Source organism: Haliotis rubra, unplaced genomic scaffold (genome assembly GCF_003918875.1).
Source record: "Haliotis rubra isolate DU_JTF1 unplaced genomic scaffold, ASM391887v1 Scf11, whole genome shotgun sequence".
In the NCBI taxonomy this organism is placed as follows: Eukaryota; Metazoa; Mollusca; class Gastropoda; order Lepetellida; family Haliotidae; genus Haliotis; species Haliotis rubra.
The window spans coordinates 1,244,510-1,262,194 of NW_025765003.1; the positions used below are offsets into that span (position 1 = coordinate 1,244,510).

At 37.8% G+C, this 17,685-nt stretch overlaps 1 protein-coding gene across 1 annotated transcript; it reads left to right on the top strand.

The window, feature by feature from the left end:
- The first annotated feature begins 303 nt into the window (after positions 1–303).
- On the top strand, positions 304–17,471 carry LOC124284154. Its single transcript, XM_046720218.1, has 4 exons — positions 304–604; positions 15,652–15,739; positions 16,019–16,227; positions 16,502–17,471. Exons 1-4 carry the CDS (start codon positions 404–406, stop codon positions 16,589–16,591), a joined length of 588 nt encoding a protein of 195 aa, XP_046576174.1. The 5' UTR covers positions 304–403; the 3' UTR covers positions 16,592–17,471.
- Positions 17,472–17,685: the final 214 nt, after the last annotated feature.

Consider the following 17,685-nt stretch of genomic DNA (forward strand, 5'->3'; position numbering starts at 1 on the left):
CACAACATACTGTCGGGGAGGACTCACGACATTATGAATAATGCATTAATTTATTTAGAGCCCTGGGATTTGCAACGCATTCAATACATTTGATATAATTGATACGCATCACAACATACTGTTTGCTGTCAAGGGAAACATTCCACATTTGTCGTTTCTTGTATTGGTATTCCCAGCTTAAACCTTAATCTTGAATGTATGTCTTAAAAGAGGCGGAGTTATTGGTAGTGTTAAAATAGCTTATTAATAGTAAGAAATATCAGTAGCAGCTTGAGCATTAAAGGTCCAGGTGGTGAAAATGTGCTCTCACCATAGCGAATTCGTTTTCCTGGCTTTAGGAATCATAAAGTTGGCCAAAGGTAACAACTGTTTGGACGTGGATTCTGTTCACAGCGACAAATATATGGAACACGAAGTGTTTAGAAAGTTCAGAAGTGAATCTATCTACACCTGTGCATCAGCATGTCTCGTGTCCTCAGCATGTCTGTCCTTTGGATTTGACATGAAAACGCGCACCTGCCTACTGAACAGAAACAGTAGTGATACTGCTAACGTTGTTGACAGAAAGGGATTCCTCTTCAGTGATATTCAACATTGGCCAAAGGTTGGTGCTTTCTTTAATTACAGGGCATCCCGTTCAAGGGCGTTGCCTCCCCACTGCAAACATCGTGTTACCTCAGTTGCCAAACTACTGCTAAACAACTAATATAACAATGATAATTGGCCGGTATGAGTTGGGATCTGAAGGGATATTGTAAATAAGCCGAATGACCCCCGCTAATCAGGCTCCTGGCATAATGCCAGATGAAAAAATCAAATTAAAACTTGAAACATAACCGTCACATAGAATCCAGTAGTTATTTTCATTCTGGTCTATGCCTACTGATTTGTTACGTTCTAGTTTGTTTATCGCTAAGGCTATGTCTTCCGCGGTAATATCTTTATTCAATATAGTATTATCGTAAGGTAATGTAAAAACATCATCATCAATGTCATTTGGCACTTCGTGGGAATCATCGTGGCACTTCTCGTTAATATGTTTTGGACTATGAAACTTGTTTTCATTTTTGTGTGTGTGTATGTGTGTGTTAGGGGATTTCCCGAATTTCTTGGCAGAATATTTATATTGATTTCGTATTAAGAACATATTGCTTGTTTCATCTTTGTATGTTTTAATATGTTTGTTTAGGCATTTTTATATAAATGTCCATGATGACGATAACGAGAAGAATTAACACGCTTTCTTCCTTTTCTATAACGCCGTTTTGCTTTACGATAGTCTCCTCATATTTCTGCATTCTCTGTTGAACCAGGGCTGACTAGGTTTACGAGTGTTACGTGTCTTCCGGGTGTGAGTTGGAGTTCCTCATCACCTAACTTACTGACCTCATTCTTGATATCAGCATCATCATACAGTATTGAGTCAGCTCATTCCTTACACGTGTAAACATTATCAACATCGTAACATATGTTATATTAGGGATTACACTTTCTTAGTAAATTATCAACATCTATGTTATTATGGAATAATATGGCCATATCCACCTAATGCCAGTTTGGTCGGCTTTTGACGTCATTATTTGGTTGAAACATTTGTTCATTACTATCACCATTGTCGAGATTGTTTTTACTAGTGACTGAGTTGAAATTTACGTCACATCGGCAATATTACAGCCATATCGTAAAAATAAATCTAAGAAGGATTTATAGAAAGCTGTCATCGAAGGATAGTACAACAACTAGATTATCACATAATTTTAAAACTAGTTTGTGAGCATGTAAAAAATATAAATTATCGAATGACGTACACACTATAAAAGGGGCTGGAGATCGCTAGCAACAAAACTAGACCACCACACAAGGAATCGAGGGGACTTACAATACAGACATTATCCAAAAAAACTGTATCTTCTTGTGGAATGAACTCAAACGCTGTGAGGAAACGGGGTAATCATAAACAACAATGGTTTGATCAAGACTGTAAATTAAAAACATGATAAATATGAACTTTTGGATAGATTTCGTCTGTCTAAGGATTTTCTCACCTTCAAGGGTTTCATAAAGTTCGAAACAAATTAAGAGAACTTTGTCGTCACAAGAAGGAAGAATATACAATATAAATAACCAACTCTATATTATCAGATTTTCTCTTGTGGTAAAAGGGTTAAATCTTTTTGGTCTCATGTGAGACATTTTAGTAGCGCTTCATGTTAATCTGCAGCATCAATTAACTGTTTGTCATGGGTTGAATATTTTCAAGATGTTATAAATATTCAAGATATTCATATTGATGAAGATTTTTTACCCTTTACAAAGGATTTCATTGTCATTCATGATGTGTAAGAATCCGTCTGTGAAATCTGTAATGATGATGATATAAATAATATTGTGAACAGGGACATAAGTATTCAAGAGGTGGAGTTTGCTCTTGGTAGCTTTGTAAAAGTCCTGGCCCCGATTTCTCGAAAAGACTTAAGTTTTTACTCAAATTTCAAACTGAGTTTGACAATTTGAAACAGCTGATTTTTTAACTGAACTGCTTTTTTTTAACAAAAAAGCCCAAACAACTTAAGTAGCCTATCTACCCAACTCAAATTGTCAACTATGTTTGAGTGTAATATCGATTTCAGCTCATTCTGGGAAATGCATTTTCCTGCTTTTTCTCAAATTTGAGTAAAAACTCTTACTTAAGTCAAAACTCAGACTTAAGTTTGTTTCGAGAAATCGGGGCCTGGTCCAAATGACATTCCATGTGAGATGGTTAATGGTAATAAAATTGTTTTGCAGTCATATTTCTGTACTTTGTTTAATGTCATTTTTAGGTAAGGTAAATTTCCAGATCAGTGGTCACTATGTATTATATTTCCATTGCATAAAAAAGGAAGCATTCATCAAGTAAATAATTATCGTGGTATCTCTCTTATGGATATTTGTGGCAAAGTTTTTACTTCCACTTTGAACAGGCGTTTGAAAGAGGTTGTTGACGTGTTAGACGTACCCTGAGAGTCAAGGAAGCTTCCGTAAAGGCTATTTAAAAACAGGAGGTAGATTTTATTGTTTATTTGTGGATTTCCGTAAGGCGTTCGATTCAGTTAATAGAGATCTTCTTTGGTTTGTTCTGTCTCTAATAGTGTCCATGGTTCTACGTTCAGTATCATTAGAGACATGTATTCAAAGACAAAGGCTAGTGTTAAATTAAATAATTTAAACGTTTCGGAATATTTTGATTCTTTGAGTGGGGTTCGGCAAGACTGAATTTTAAGTCCTCTGTTATTTGCGCTGTTTGTTAATCAGTTTAATACGGAAATAAATTACCTGTGGTGACAGGGGCATATTTATTGATCCAGAGTTTATGAAATTGTATTTGCTACTGTATGCAGATGATTTATGTTTGTTTGCGGATTCTGCCATTAGTCTTCAGAGGAAGATCAATCTATTATTAGAGTTTTGTAAAAAAAAAAAATGGGGTTTGTAAATTTTGAGAAAACAGAGGTGTTAGTCTTTGGAAATGGTGGTAAATTAAGGCGGAATGAATCATTGTACTTTGGTGATCATAAGTTAAATGTTTCTACATATTATAATTATTTAGGTCTATTTTTTTCAAATAGACTTTCATGGTCTAAATCGGTTCAAAATCTGGTAAATAAAGCGAATAACGCCTTGTTCTCAGTTAAATTTTTTGGTAGGAGACTTAAAAATGTTTCTCCAACTATTTTGTTCAAAATCTTTGACGTTCAGATAAAGCCGATTATTTTGTACGCTTCGGAAATATGGGGTTTTCAGAAATGGTATGTTATTGAACAATTTCACATACAGTTTTGTAAGTATGTGTTGGGTGTAAGTTATAAATACTCTAACGCGGCTGTTTTGGCGGCATGTGGTAGAAATTATATTAATGTTGATAGTTTATTACGTGTTATGAGGTATTGGTTCAAACTTTTACACTTACGAAAGGATAGAAATCCAAAGCAGTGATATATTATGTTGCACAATTTAGACAAAGTTGGTAGGAAAACGTGGGTATATTTTGTCCGAAATACTGCAACGAGGAACAGTTTTTGAAAGATTTTCATGTAAGAGTTGGTGATTGTCAAAAGCAAATCATATTTCCACAAATTCACAAATGTTCATCGCTTGATGTTTATTCAAGTATCAAAAGTGTATTTTGCATTGAACAATATTTAACTTTATTGAAATCTAAAGATGCGACGCGGAGAATAACAATGTTACGAATCGGTGCACTTCAAATATATATAAATACCGGTAGATTTGATGGAGTTCCGAGGCACCAAACACTTTGTAATATTTGTAATGATAACTTTGTAGAAAATGAATTTTATTTCCTTTTGGAATGTAAAATTATTATGACTTGCGCTGTAAGTTTTTTAAAGCATTACCAAATTGCATAGATCAGCAATACTTTCTAAACACACTATCATGTACCAATTTGTCAACAGCAACAAATTGTTCTACTTACATTTAGAAAGCATTGTCATTGCGTTCTTTATACATATGACTGTGACTGTCAATTGACACTATCTTATAATTACACTTGTTTATTTTGTATTGTAAGGCCTTGTTACGAAATATACTTGATTGATTGATACTATCACCATTGTCCAGATTGTGTTTACTAGTGAGTGAGTGAGTGAGTTAAACGTTTACATCACATCGGCAATATTACAGCCATATCGTAAAAATAAATCTAAGAACGATTCACAGAAAGCTGTCATCGAAGGATAGTACAACAACTAGATTATCACATAATTTTAAAACTAGTTTGTGAGCATGTAAAAAATATATTATCGAATGAGATCGCTAGCAACAAAAGGCCACCACACTAGGGATCGAGGGGACTTACAATACTTGTGCTACCTGCGTGGTTCCTCAGCAGGATTTGTACCATTCCTTCAACTGTTGTAGGCAATGTCAGCCATATATCTAAAATATACAAATATACTGCAATTAAAAACGGTGATAGAACAGAATATTCTTTGAAAGATGTGGGCTTATATACCCCCTGAGGAGGACAATAGTTTTACAGTGCTTCAACCCCCATCCAGAGTATAGCCACAATCAATCACATTTCATTATCAAATTCTGCCTAGATATAAATAACATCAAAATTTATCAATTAATTCAATTTATTTTAAAAAGGTAATAATTAATTGAGAAATAATTCTATTTAAAAGATCTTTCGTAGAAGATTATTTGAACTATTTATCCCTTGTGAAGGAATAATCAATGCAGTCAAGCAGGACATGCTTGACTGTGATTCTTCCATCACAAGGGATACAAAACGGAGGATCCTCACCTTTCAGCAGGTACTTGTGAGTATATTTAGTATGGCCCACACGGCATGGTCTTAAAATGACTTCTTCAAATCTGGACGGACAGCCAAAGTAGGAGTAACCGATAGCTGGTTGAATAGCATGTAACGTATTTATACCTACTTTGGTGTCACACTTCTTTCATATCAGATCCCTGATGTAACATCTAATAACAGGTTTATAATCACTGTGCGGAATTAGAAGTGGCGTCACATACTTGTTGAGTGCTGCCTTTAGCAGCAGCAGCCATTGTGTTAACAGAAATTCCAACATCACTTGGTACCCAGCAGATGAGTACACCCTGGTTATAATTCCCCTGGTTATAATGCCAGACTGGATATAATGCTATATGCCAATTGTTTTTCGAACAAAAAGTCATTTTCCCCTGGTTATAATGTCAATTACACTGGCTGCATGTAGTATACATACCTTAATTGGTTAGCTGACATGACTCAAATTAATTGACCAAACTCATTAATCCCAGATGGAATAACACATGTGGACACTTCCTGCCACCTACAACAACAAGTCACCTGCAGCCCCAAGACGCTGGGATTATCATTTAAGGTTCATTACAGGATACATCAGCTCAATCACCTTGTTGATTCAATAGGGCCTCTAACTAGGACTGTAATAGCAATTAATCGATTGTTGACACGAAAACCTATTGATGCATCGATAGTATGTGTGACTATCGATAGCTTAGTAATTGACTTTATTTTTATAAAATATTTATGTTGTTTTGTATTTTTATTGTTTTGGTGCGGGCTTGCAGCTTCATAGAGTTTATGTTTTAACTGTTTACTTGATCTGGGTTTCAAGTTTTTGTTAGAAACTACTTCAACTTGTTTTTATTTCATATAAATTATACATTAATTTGTGAAATTACTTCAAATGAGACAATTCAGAGAGAAAAAACAGTATTGCAATTGTTGGTTGCAATAGACTATCGCTATCACAATAGTATGTTGCAATAGACTGTTGCAATCGCAATAGTCACCCAAACCTCTAACTGTCCTATCTGGTTATAATGCCACCCTGGATATGATGCCATATTTTCCCCTGGACAAACGGTGGCATTATAACCAGGGTATACTGTATGTCGTATTTGCCAGTAGCAAGATCATTATACAATTCAACAATTTCAATTAAAAGTGGATGTTGACAGGAAATTGTTTTAATGGCCTGAAGACATGATAGAGTAAGTGAGTGAATGAGTTAAGATTTAAAGTCACATCGGCAATATTTCAGCCATATCGTGACTAAAACTAGTTCTAAATTCATAATACATACATATAATATATACAACCCTGTCAACGAAGAACAGTAAAACCACTAGATTATCACAGATTGAGTTAAAACTAGCTAGCATATGTCTTTAAAAGTAAACAATTATTTCTGGACAATACAATGTAAAAATGGGCTATAGATCGCCAACAACTGAAGGTATATCACCATACTAGGGACCATGGGGACTTACAGTGCCTTTGCTACCTGCATGGACCCTAGTTGGATTTACACCATCCCTTCAGCCGCTGGCGATTGTAGGACAAGTTTAGCCGAAATTTAAAGGAACAAATATACTACGTTTCAAAATCGGGTAAGCAAAAAATTAACTTTGAAAGCTTTGGAACTTACGTACCCTCTTCAGAGGACAATAATTTTACGATACTTTAACCCCCTTCGAGGATACAGCCACTAACAATCGCAGTTGCAAATTTATACTACCATGTTTAAAATACCATATATCTATTTACAAATCATTTAACAAATCTAATTCTTTTAAAAATGCAATAATTAAATGAGAACTGACATTACTAAAACGATCCTTCATAGTTCGTGATTTAAAATAGATATCCCTTGTGATGGAATATTCAACACAGTCAAGCATGACATGCTTGACCGTGAATCGTTCATCACAAGGGATATTAAACGGAGGATCCTCACCTTTCACTAGGTACTCATGAGTATATCTTGTGTGGCCAATACAACATCGTCGTATGATGACCTCTTCAAATCTGGACTGACAACCCAAGTAGGTGTAACCGATAGTTGGTTTTATTGCATGTAATTTATGGATACCTACTTGGGCGTTCTACTTCTTTTGCATCAGATCACGGATGTAAGTTCTAATGCTAGCTTTGTAATCAGAGTAGGGGATAAGAAGTGGTGTCACAGATTTGTTGAGTGATGCCTTAGCAGCAAAATAGGCCGTTGTTTTCCCAGAAATGCCAATTGATTATATTCTTGTTTATATAGAAAGTCATTAGTGTCTGATTTTTTAAATTTAGTGAGTGTTAGGTCGACTTGTGGCCTAACCAATTGCCAAGGAGGAGAAGAAAGAAGACGGGGAAGGAGATATATTTTCAAGCTCAATGCCGGCAGCAGTAATGAATGGCTTAATCCTGAGCCCAAGAGGCGGAACAAGAGAAGATTTCTTGTTGTACAAATCCTCATAAAGAGGATTAAAGATGCAGTGAAATGCAGGATTAGACTCGTTAGAATATAGTTTTGTAATATATTGTAATGATAATTTTATACGGCGTTGGGTAAGAGATGGTTCATCTGCCTCGACGTAGAGACTGTCAACAGGAGATGTTCTGAATGACCCAAGACAAAGTCTCAGACCTTGGTGGTGGACAGAATCTAATAGTTTTAGGTTGCTTTTACAGGCTCCACAATATACGATGGGGCCATAATCAAGTTTGGAGCGGACTAGTGATCTATATTGGTGTAGGAGGGTAGTATGATCCCTTCCCCACTTTGAATTAGAAACTATTTTCAATAAGTCCAGTGCCTTCAGGCATTTATTTTTAAGGGATTTAATATGCGGCAGAAAAGTTAAATGGGAGTCGAAAATTAGACCCAAGAACTTGGCCTCCTTGACAACTTTGATTGGACTGCCATTTAAATTTAGTTCTGGGTGTGGTTTATATTTTCTACAGAAGTGTATACAATTAGTTTTTGACTTAGAAAATTTAAAGCCGTTTTCAAGACACCATTTATTTATTTTGTTTAAACACAGTGGCAACTGCCGTTCAATAGTATGCATATTTTTACCACGACAAGAAATATTAAAATCATCCACAAACAGCGACCCATCGATTGAATCATTTAAAACCTTGGACAAACTATTTATCTTGACGCTAAAAAGTGTGACAGACAAAATGCTGCCTTGTGGAACACCCTGATCCTGATTGTAATGATCAGACAGGGTAGAACCCACGCGGACTTGAAATTGCCTGTCAGTTAAAAACTTGGATATGAATTGAGGCAAACGGCCTCGCAATCCAAAATCGTGTAAATCTCTTAAAATCCCATGTTTCCAAGTAGTGTCATATGCTTTTTCTAAATCGAAAAAGATCGACACTGCATGTTGTTTTTGAATAATGGCATTTTTAACAAAGGATTCTAAACGCACTAAATGATCGATAGTACTTCTGTTTTTACGGAAACCACATTGAATATCCGTTATAAGGTTATTGGTTTCCAAGTACCAAACAAGTCGATTATTTATCATGCGTTCCATGGTCTTGCAAACACAGCTAGTTAGTGAGATCGGTCGATAATTCGAAGGATCAGTATGGTCACGTCCAGGTTTAGGGATGGGAACAATAATAGCATCGCGCCATGAAGAAGGGAAATTTCCAGATGTCCAAATATCATCAAAAATGTTTAAGAGGGTCTCTAAACATGATTCCGGTAAGTGCTTCAGAAGCTGATAATGTATGTTATCAGCCCCTGTAGCAGTATCGTGAGCCTGGTCAAGAGCAGTATGAAGCTCATGAATAGAAAATAGTTCATTGTAATCTTCCCCATTATCTGAATTGAAATTAATAGTTTTCTTTTCCTGTTGTTTTTTATAATTTTGGAATTGAGGTTGATAATTCGATGAGGAAGAGTGTTTGGCCAAAGTTTCTCCAAGTTTATTTGCAATATCAGATTTACTAGTTAATAATTCGTCTCCATCTTTAAGATGATTAATGCTAGATCTAGAACCCTTACCTTTTATTTTCTGGATCATATTCCATACTTTTGATATCGGCGTTCGTGAATTTATTTTTGATACATAATTTCGCCAGGATTGACGTTTACTTTGCTTGAAGGTACGCCGTGCCTTAGCATTTAAAATTTTAAATTTATTCAAATTATGGACCATAGGATGGCGACGGAAATAATTCTCAGCTTTCTTCCGTGCCTTCCTAGCCTGTTTGCACTCATTGTTGAACCATGGTTTTCGTATGTGTGGAATTGCAGAGGATTTGGGGATACACTCATCAGCAATGTTAATTAGTTCATCAGAGAAATCTTTATAGGATCAGGACTTTCTATAAAAAGTTCAGGTTTAAGTCTGTTACAACACAGAGCTTGATACAAAGGCCAGTTAGCCTTTTTAAAATTCCATCTTGAAGATGGGGTAATATCAGATGGGTTCACGGATGTTAGAATTGTAGGAAAATGGTCACTTCCACAGAGGTCATCGTGAACTGACCATTCAAATTCATTCAGTAGGTTTGAATCCATGATTGATAAATCAAGCGCCGAATAAGTTCCAGTGCCAGGATGTAAATAGGTGTTGGAACCGTCATTGTATATGCATAAATCATTATCTGAACAGAACTCTTCTAACAGTTTACCTTTAGCATTAGTAGTTGTACCACCCCAAAGTGGGTTGTGGCCATTTAAGTCCCCCATAATAATACAGGGTTTTGGTAGTTGGTCATACAGAGTTTGAAGATCAGTCTTCTGAATGACTGAAGACGGTGAGATATACAAAGAGCATAATGTAAATGCAACGTGTAAAGTGAGTCGCACTGCAACTGCTTGAAGATTAGAAGTAAGTGTAATAGGGCTATGGATAACAGTCTGTTTGACTAGGATTGAAGATCCTCCAGTGGCCCTGTCACCTGGAGGTGAGAAATAATGATAAGCATTGAAATGACGTAGGTCAAAAGGATCTGTCTGCTTTAAATAAGTCTCCTGCAGACAAAATGCTGACGGCATACAATCCTGGACTAATAACTGTAACTCATTGTAATTATGCCGTAGTCCTCTGCAATTCCACTGTACGATGTTATTGGAATAAACTATCTTCTAGGGGATTTATTGGGGATCTACCCCGCACTGTTTTGGAGGGCGACCAGCTTTGTGCCCTAGAATGGACGTTTTCGGACACGTCCATGTCCTCAAGTGATCCATATTTGTTATAAAGTTTGATTTTATTTTCGGACCCTTTTGGGGCTCTGCCACTTTGCTTTTTTGAATAATCAGGCTTAGGTTTATTTTTTCCTCTAGGAATTTGCTGTACATTAGACAACGATTGAGACCTTGTGGGCGGCTGTGATGATGAATCATGATCAGAAGCTGACCCTGATTGACTTTGTGACATGCCAGGAAGTGGCTCAGCAGTCTGAGTGGATATTTCGGGTGAGAAAATCTGTGGAGAATCGGTGTTCACCCAAGTCAAGTTTGTTTGGGAACCTGAAGAAGATTTAGACTCTTTAGTGGATGGCTCAGATGGTGTTTTGGTTTTTGAAGCATATGTTTCTTGTGGGTCGCATCTTGGAACAAGTTGTTTCGCTTCGGCAAAGCTAATATTTTGAGTAAATTTGATCCTGTTTATTTCCATCTGGTGCTTCCAAATCGGACACTCTTTAGAGAAAGAGGAATGGTCTCCTGAACAATTGGTGCATTTTTTGTAATTACTGTCACAATCTTCTGTTGTGTGGGTCTTCTCACCGCAGTGAGCACACACAACAGACAATGTGCAGGTGTTTACACCATGACCATACTTTTGGCACTTGAAACATCTCAGTGGATTCGGAATATACGTTTCCACTTTGATGTGACAGTAACCAGCCTTTATTGATTTAGGAGCAGTTGGAGTTGAAAATGAAAACAAATAGGTGTTGGTTTGTTGGATCTGGTTGTTTTTTCGGGTAGTGAAACGTTTGACAAATATCACACCTTGGTCCTTCATCTCGGAGGCAATATCAATTTCCATCATATCAGCAAAAAGTCGGTCTCGGTCTCTAACTATGCCCTTGCTGGTGTTAAGCGTTCGGTGGGCAGAGACTGATACGGGAATGCCGACAAAGGATTTAGTTGACAGGAGGTTGGTTGCCTGTTGCCTCTTACTGCATTCAACAAGTAAAGAGCCTGTCCGTAAACGTTTAACGTTTCTGACATCTCCTGCAATGCCTTGTATGCCTTTTGATACGGCAAAAGGGTTCAGTTTTAATGGAGTATTGTCAATGGTCTCAATTACAATAAAAGGTGGCCAGTAGTCAATGGATGTGGACAGTCTTTGGTCGTTAACATCAGGATCAGTAGTATCAAGAGGACGTTTTGGGTTTTTTAGGGGGTTTCGTAAGCCATGGTAAGTTTATATTGTTTCATCATCCGAGCTCCCCACCCTCCACGGAGTATCACAAGGACAATGCTAAAAACAGGCGGGTTTCCAGCCTGCAGCACCAAGGATACCCGGATGATATACGCAAGCAGAATAATACAAAAGTAATAATTCCACCTGATTGGCCCATGAGCCACCGCCTTCTGGGCATACGACTCTAGGCAAAAACATGAAAGTGTGTATTTGAAATTCTAAAAATTCGCCAAGACTTAAAAATAGTATGTTACAATTTTCAAAATTTTGTGCAACATTACATAATGTAATGATCAGGGCTTGGCGTGACCAGCCGATTGGTTGAACCGGGCCCATTCAACCACCCGTCTAGGTGAAGTTAGGGCCGAAGTGGTGTGTTGGGCAATAGGAACCCTGTTCCTGGTTCCTATGCCCTCAACCACCAGAATCCCTTCCTCCACCGACACAGGGGCGCAACGGGGTTGAAGAGCCACGGCAAACGGGTTGGTGGCACAGGGTATTCAAAAATATACCCCGGGTAACCCTGTTAACAACGGGGGTTGAAGAGCGGACCGCCACTTTTTATGGATGCGTTACCGTTCAGCACCCACCACGAGGAGGTGGCTCTTCATATGAAACGGGTGCCAATATTGAATAGTTCCTGGCTCCAGTGCCCTCAACCACCAAAATCCCGTCCTCCACCGACACAGGGGCGCAACCCACGGCAAACGGGTTGGTGGACCAAATATACCCCCGGGTCCACAACGGGGGGTCAAAAAGCGCTTAGCGTTACCCAGCACCCACCACGAGGAGGTGGCTCTTCACGGGTGCCCGAAATGTCTGAAACTCCATATACAAACTTTTATACCCATGGGCGCAGTTGTTTCTCAGTAATCATGTAATGCACGTTTTGTCCCGTGGCAGATACACTCAGATTCTGCGATATCCATGTTTCCATTTGAACAAATTTTTAAATGTTTCTGGTAATAAATGACGGGCGCCAAAACGCAACCAGTATGAAATCATAACAGGTTTCAAGTACACGTGTTGGAACTTAACATCTGCATTGCCGAAAAAAAAACCTCTTTACGTTGCTTTGGTGCTTCATTTATTGTTACAGTTTACATTAAAGACGAAGTATACAATGTAAAGGGTGTTCCCATTCTTTTTTGAATGAGTATATATTAGCTCCGACAGTTGTGAATTACACTACATGAGCTACATACCGCCTGTGAGCAAGCTCACGATACCCCAACAGGGACTGATAATATGCAATATCAGCATTTAACTGAATCTGTCTGGAAACAATTCTAGATATATTGCATAAAATATGGACTTCAAGGAATTTTCAATATTCGTGGCATAATGGCACTGTGGTCTGGTCAGAATCGTACTGATCCTTCTCATTACAGACCAATATCTTTAACAAGTTGAGTGACTGTAGAACCATTGATCTAATAATAAATAATAGATGAATATGGCATCTGGAAACCATTTACTTGATACCAAATATAGAATGTGGTTTCAGTAAAAAGCGAAGTACAAAGGTACTATTGATTATTCAGTATAATTGGAATCCTTTGTTAAAACGCTATGGTATCTAAACAATACGTAGTACTGAGTTTTCTTTGATCTTGAGTGGTCGTTTACCTTAGTCCGTATCAGAGTTTTCAACAGACAGGCAAATTCAAGTCTGAGATCGGGATCAGGGTGTTCCACAAGGCAGTATTTTGTCTGTGGTACTATATAGAATCTAGTATTAAAATAAATAGTCTTTCAAAGGCTTTCAGTTGTTGGATTAGTTTTCGTGGATGTTTCAATGTTTCTTGTCGTGGTAAAAATATGCATACAATAGAGAAGCAGTTTCAAATCTGTCTCACAAATGGTCACAAACGACTTTAAATTTTCTAAATCAAAAGCTATTTGCATACATTTCTGCCGAAAATGTAAACTGCATAAAGACCCAGGACTAGTTTTAAATGACACCCCCATCGAAGTTGTAAAGGAGGCCAAGTTCTTGGGTCTTAGTTTTGACTCCCATTTAAGCTTTTATGCTTTTCTGGAGCTAGAAAATATATCTCCTTCCCACCTGCTTTCTTCTCCTAGCTGGCAATTGGTGAGGCGACCAAACACTGACCACATTCAAGAATTCAGAAACAGATGAATTACAGTATAGACAGGAATTTAATCAATTAAGAAGTCAACATAATACATACAAATCTGTATTTTCAGATAGATCCAAGGTTAATGATGGCACAGTTGCTTCTGTCACTTCTAATAAAGAGTGATCTTGTAAACATCCACTATTAATCGTAATAGTTTAATTGTTTAAAATATTTGATGAGATTGCGTAATCCAGCTGTGGTCCATGCAGGTAGCAAAAGCAAAAGTCCCAATGGTTCCAGTATGGTGATGTACTTTCAGTTGTTGGCAATTTGTAGCCCGTGTTTATATTGTATTGTCTGAAATTATAGTAAAATTGTTTTAGATTTACATGTTAATTTTACATTTATATCTGTCATAATCTAGTTGTTCTTACTCTCCTTCCTCGACATATTTTCTGACATCATTTTATTAATTTGTTATCAATGTATGAATAGCTTTTGTCACGATATAGCTGAAATATTGGAGATGTGGCTATACATTTTAACTCACTCGTCACTAAACCAAACATGTCTCCATCATCGATCATTGACCACAAGTGTGCCTCATACATTGTACCCATGTGGGGAACCACCTTCTGCGTGACGAGCGAAAGCTTTGTCCACTAGGCTGCCCCACTGCCCCACTGCCCTGTTCTGATGGAAACTCATAATATCTGACTATTAGAGGGGCCAGTTCACCACAAGATGTACTCTGCAAAAAGAAAGAAAAGCAAAAGTAGAAGAAGTGGAAATATTCGACGGAGTTTAGTTGATATTCATTCAAAACACGAAAAGCTTTTAAAAAGGCAACGTTGGAGGCACCTAACTTAAGAGCAAATTAAGAAATTTAGTGAGACGGACGTGAGATGATTTGGGGGGTAAAGCTGATTTCAAGAGCATCACGATGACCACACCTTCGTCTATTAGAGACTTGCTTCTATTAGAGATCGGTACTCGCATCGCAATTGCAGTACTCTCATCTCCAGTATATAAGATTTGATATGTCTGGAAATGAAGTACTTGTGACGAGCAGAGGAAACATGGTCCAATTTGGTAGTACTGCCGGGCCAGCGTCTATATGGGTTTGCATAGTGAGACGGTATAATAAGTATGCTCAACGCTCAGCACTCTCGGTACTGTTACGGAACACGCCTCTTGAACCGATTCTAGGAAACCAGTCGGCCCTTTGCTTAATTCCAGGAAGAGCTAATGGGTGCTACCAAAATGGAATGGATTCGGGTTCTGAAAAATTCGAAATTATGGAGTGAACTAGTACACGTGTGCTCTATTACGTGTAAAATTGTTTTGAATTGAAAGTGTATCAGTTAAGAAAAATCGATTTCCGCATTTACTATGAAGTGAAACGGGACAATTATTTTGGATTAGCCACATGGTCACGTGGCTAATAATGTGCTACAGCTATGTTCATTGGTCATCTGCAGTTGCCAAAATACAAAGAGACTATCATTGGCTGAAAGTTTATTATGAATAATCAAGCATATACAAGTGTATATTTTTGGGAGAAATTTCACAAGAGACAAATTCAGCCTGGTTAAAGGGTTGGAGGCGCAAACGCTTCCAACCAATGAATACAAAATATGAATTCAAAAAATCATGATGTCTATCACTGGATGAATTGCGCAGACCATTCAGTTTCCATGTGTAATGAGGAAATGTTGCTGTTTGGAATAAAAGGGTACTTCATTGGACGAAGTAGATGCCATTTTCTGATTTCTGAACTTACAGACGTGTCCGTCATACATCTGGTGTCTGAATGACTTCTTTAGATTTGAACGGCATGTTTTGTTTTTAGTCTCTCTCCGGACGGTGCGCTCAAAAGACATGTCCCAACAACGACCGATGTGAAGTAACACGACTGGGTCTTGCAAGGTGTGCTCCAGGTAAGCAATGTCTTTTCCAATGGATCAACTACCTTTGGCACATGCACACAGGAGCATATTTATACATACGTCCAGTTAGCGATACTGGAAATTCTTGTAAATTGATGCACGTAATTTATCTTACGTACAATAGAAGGAAATGAAGACTTGAAAATAATATGGAAAATCAAAACCATTCTGCTGACGTAACACATAGAATACATACGCAATGAGAGATCCAATGTTCAAAAACACGGGTTATTGACGTGGATTCGAATTCAAGGCTATATATTTCTGAAGAGTTCCAAGGATGTGGTCCTCCCCCGGAAGTGAGAGACGCCAGCACCATGTATGATGGTCACTACCAGGGAGCTGTGGCGACCTACTCCAGGTACACCTGCGACCCTGACTACAGAGCCTGCTACAACAATGTCACCAGCACCTGTCAGTCATCTGGAGCGTGGGAGAGTTTAGCCGATCTTTGTGGACAGTTCAGGTGGCACGATCCTGTAAGATATCTTTTGTCTCTGTATTTATACTGTCGTGGTATACATGACCACAGCTTGCAAATCCCCTACCATGGACAGACTCCGAGTTAGAATGTCGCCATCCACAAAAAATATCAATTCCCTGAATTCTATTTCTTCATCTCGAGTAATGTCGATTGAACACGAAATTGAATCAGATTCAATCAAGAACAAGCCATTTTACACAACAAAATCTTATCTGTAATTATGAAACTATAAAAACTGCTAACTGAGAAATTTGTTTGTATATTTGCAGCAGATAAATGACAGGTATTCATTTCCGTGTGGTCCTTCAAGCAACTTCAAGCTGAAGATCAGCGTGACACCGTCTAGAGATACAAGGTGATCAATACTTACCTTTTCTACAATTTTGAAAAACCTTGTTATGAGCAGGGCAAAGTAATTTCTTTTCTTGCTATTAACTTTTGTACAATTGTAGTTATTTGTTGAACTTGTACAGATTCAGCTTCATAAGGATATTTTAAATTTTGATCTTTTCTCCTGACCATGCTTTCAAAATACTTAACTGCTTCTTTGAAACCAGTTTCTATTTGTATCATAGTGACAATATTTGGATATCATTATTGCAGAACTGGCTGCCTTTCCTGACACTGTATTCTGTTGAGTACATATATAGGAGAGCTACAGTTACGTGGCTCTCTTTCTGAAAACATATGATATGGATTTTCTGATACAGTCTCACTTACCCGGACACTTGGTTTACTCAAGTGTTGCCCAGGGAACCAAATATCCGCATATATGTATCCCTTGCCAACTGATGTTCTTTTGCTTTTCTGTGCATGAGCAGATTTTTTTTAAATGTTAAGACCGTTATGTAGTTCCACCATTGCAAAATTATCAACACATTCATTTCTTTCTATCTTTTATCAAAGATTTGGTATTGCGCTACAGAAACAAGCAGATGTTATATTCTACTCAGAATTTCGCCTATATCATTTGGGGTTCCGTGGAAGGGTTGTTATCAACACGGAAATAGATACAAAATGGGGCTCGGAGGTGCTTGCTGATCTAACAATGGCTGTTGGACAAAACTACGATGTTGAAATAACCCTTCAAGATTGTATATACAGGGTATGTATGACAAACTGAGAAGAATAGAGGTAAAATAAAGGTATTTCGGAAACGTTATCTTTAGGTATATGCCGTGGAATCTATATGCACTTATGGTAAAGGATTTCTGGTTCGTTGATTACTTATGTGGTTTGTTTATGGCGGACTCACACGCGTGGGCCCGTCGAATCGATATGTCGAATTCGACCGAGTCGTATCTTCTGAGTGATAAATCGAATTCAACAAACAGCACAAATCGCGTCGATTATGTCGCGAGAGTGTAGAGTCTGTTCTAGTATTCGATAAGTCTGATGTGGCGCGCCCTTCACATTCCTCCATGTACCTGGTGCAGCCACCCCTTGCACAGTG

Excerpts from the sequence above, each read along its gene's own strand:
- LOC124284154 (XM_046720218.1), top strand. The coding sequence starts at position 404 with ATGGAACACGAAGTGTTTAGAAAGTTCAGAAGTGAATCTATCTACACC. Across the intron at positions 605-15,651 it reads ATATTCAACATTGGCCAAAG|TCTCTCTCCGGACGGTGCGC; the intron begins GTTGGTGCTTTC and ends TTTTGTTTTTAG. Across the intron at positions 16,228-16,501 it reads AGTTCAGGTGGCACGATCCT|CAGATAAATGACAGGTATTC; the intron begins GTAAGATATCTT and ends GTATATTTGCAG.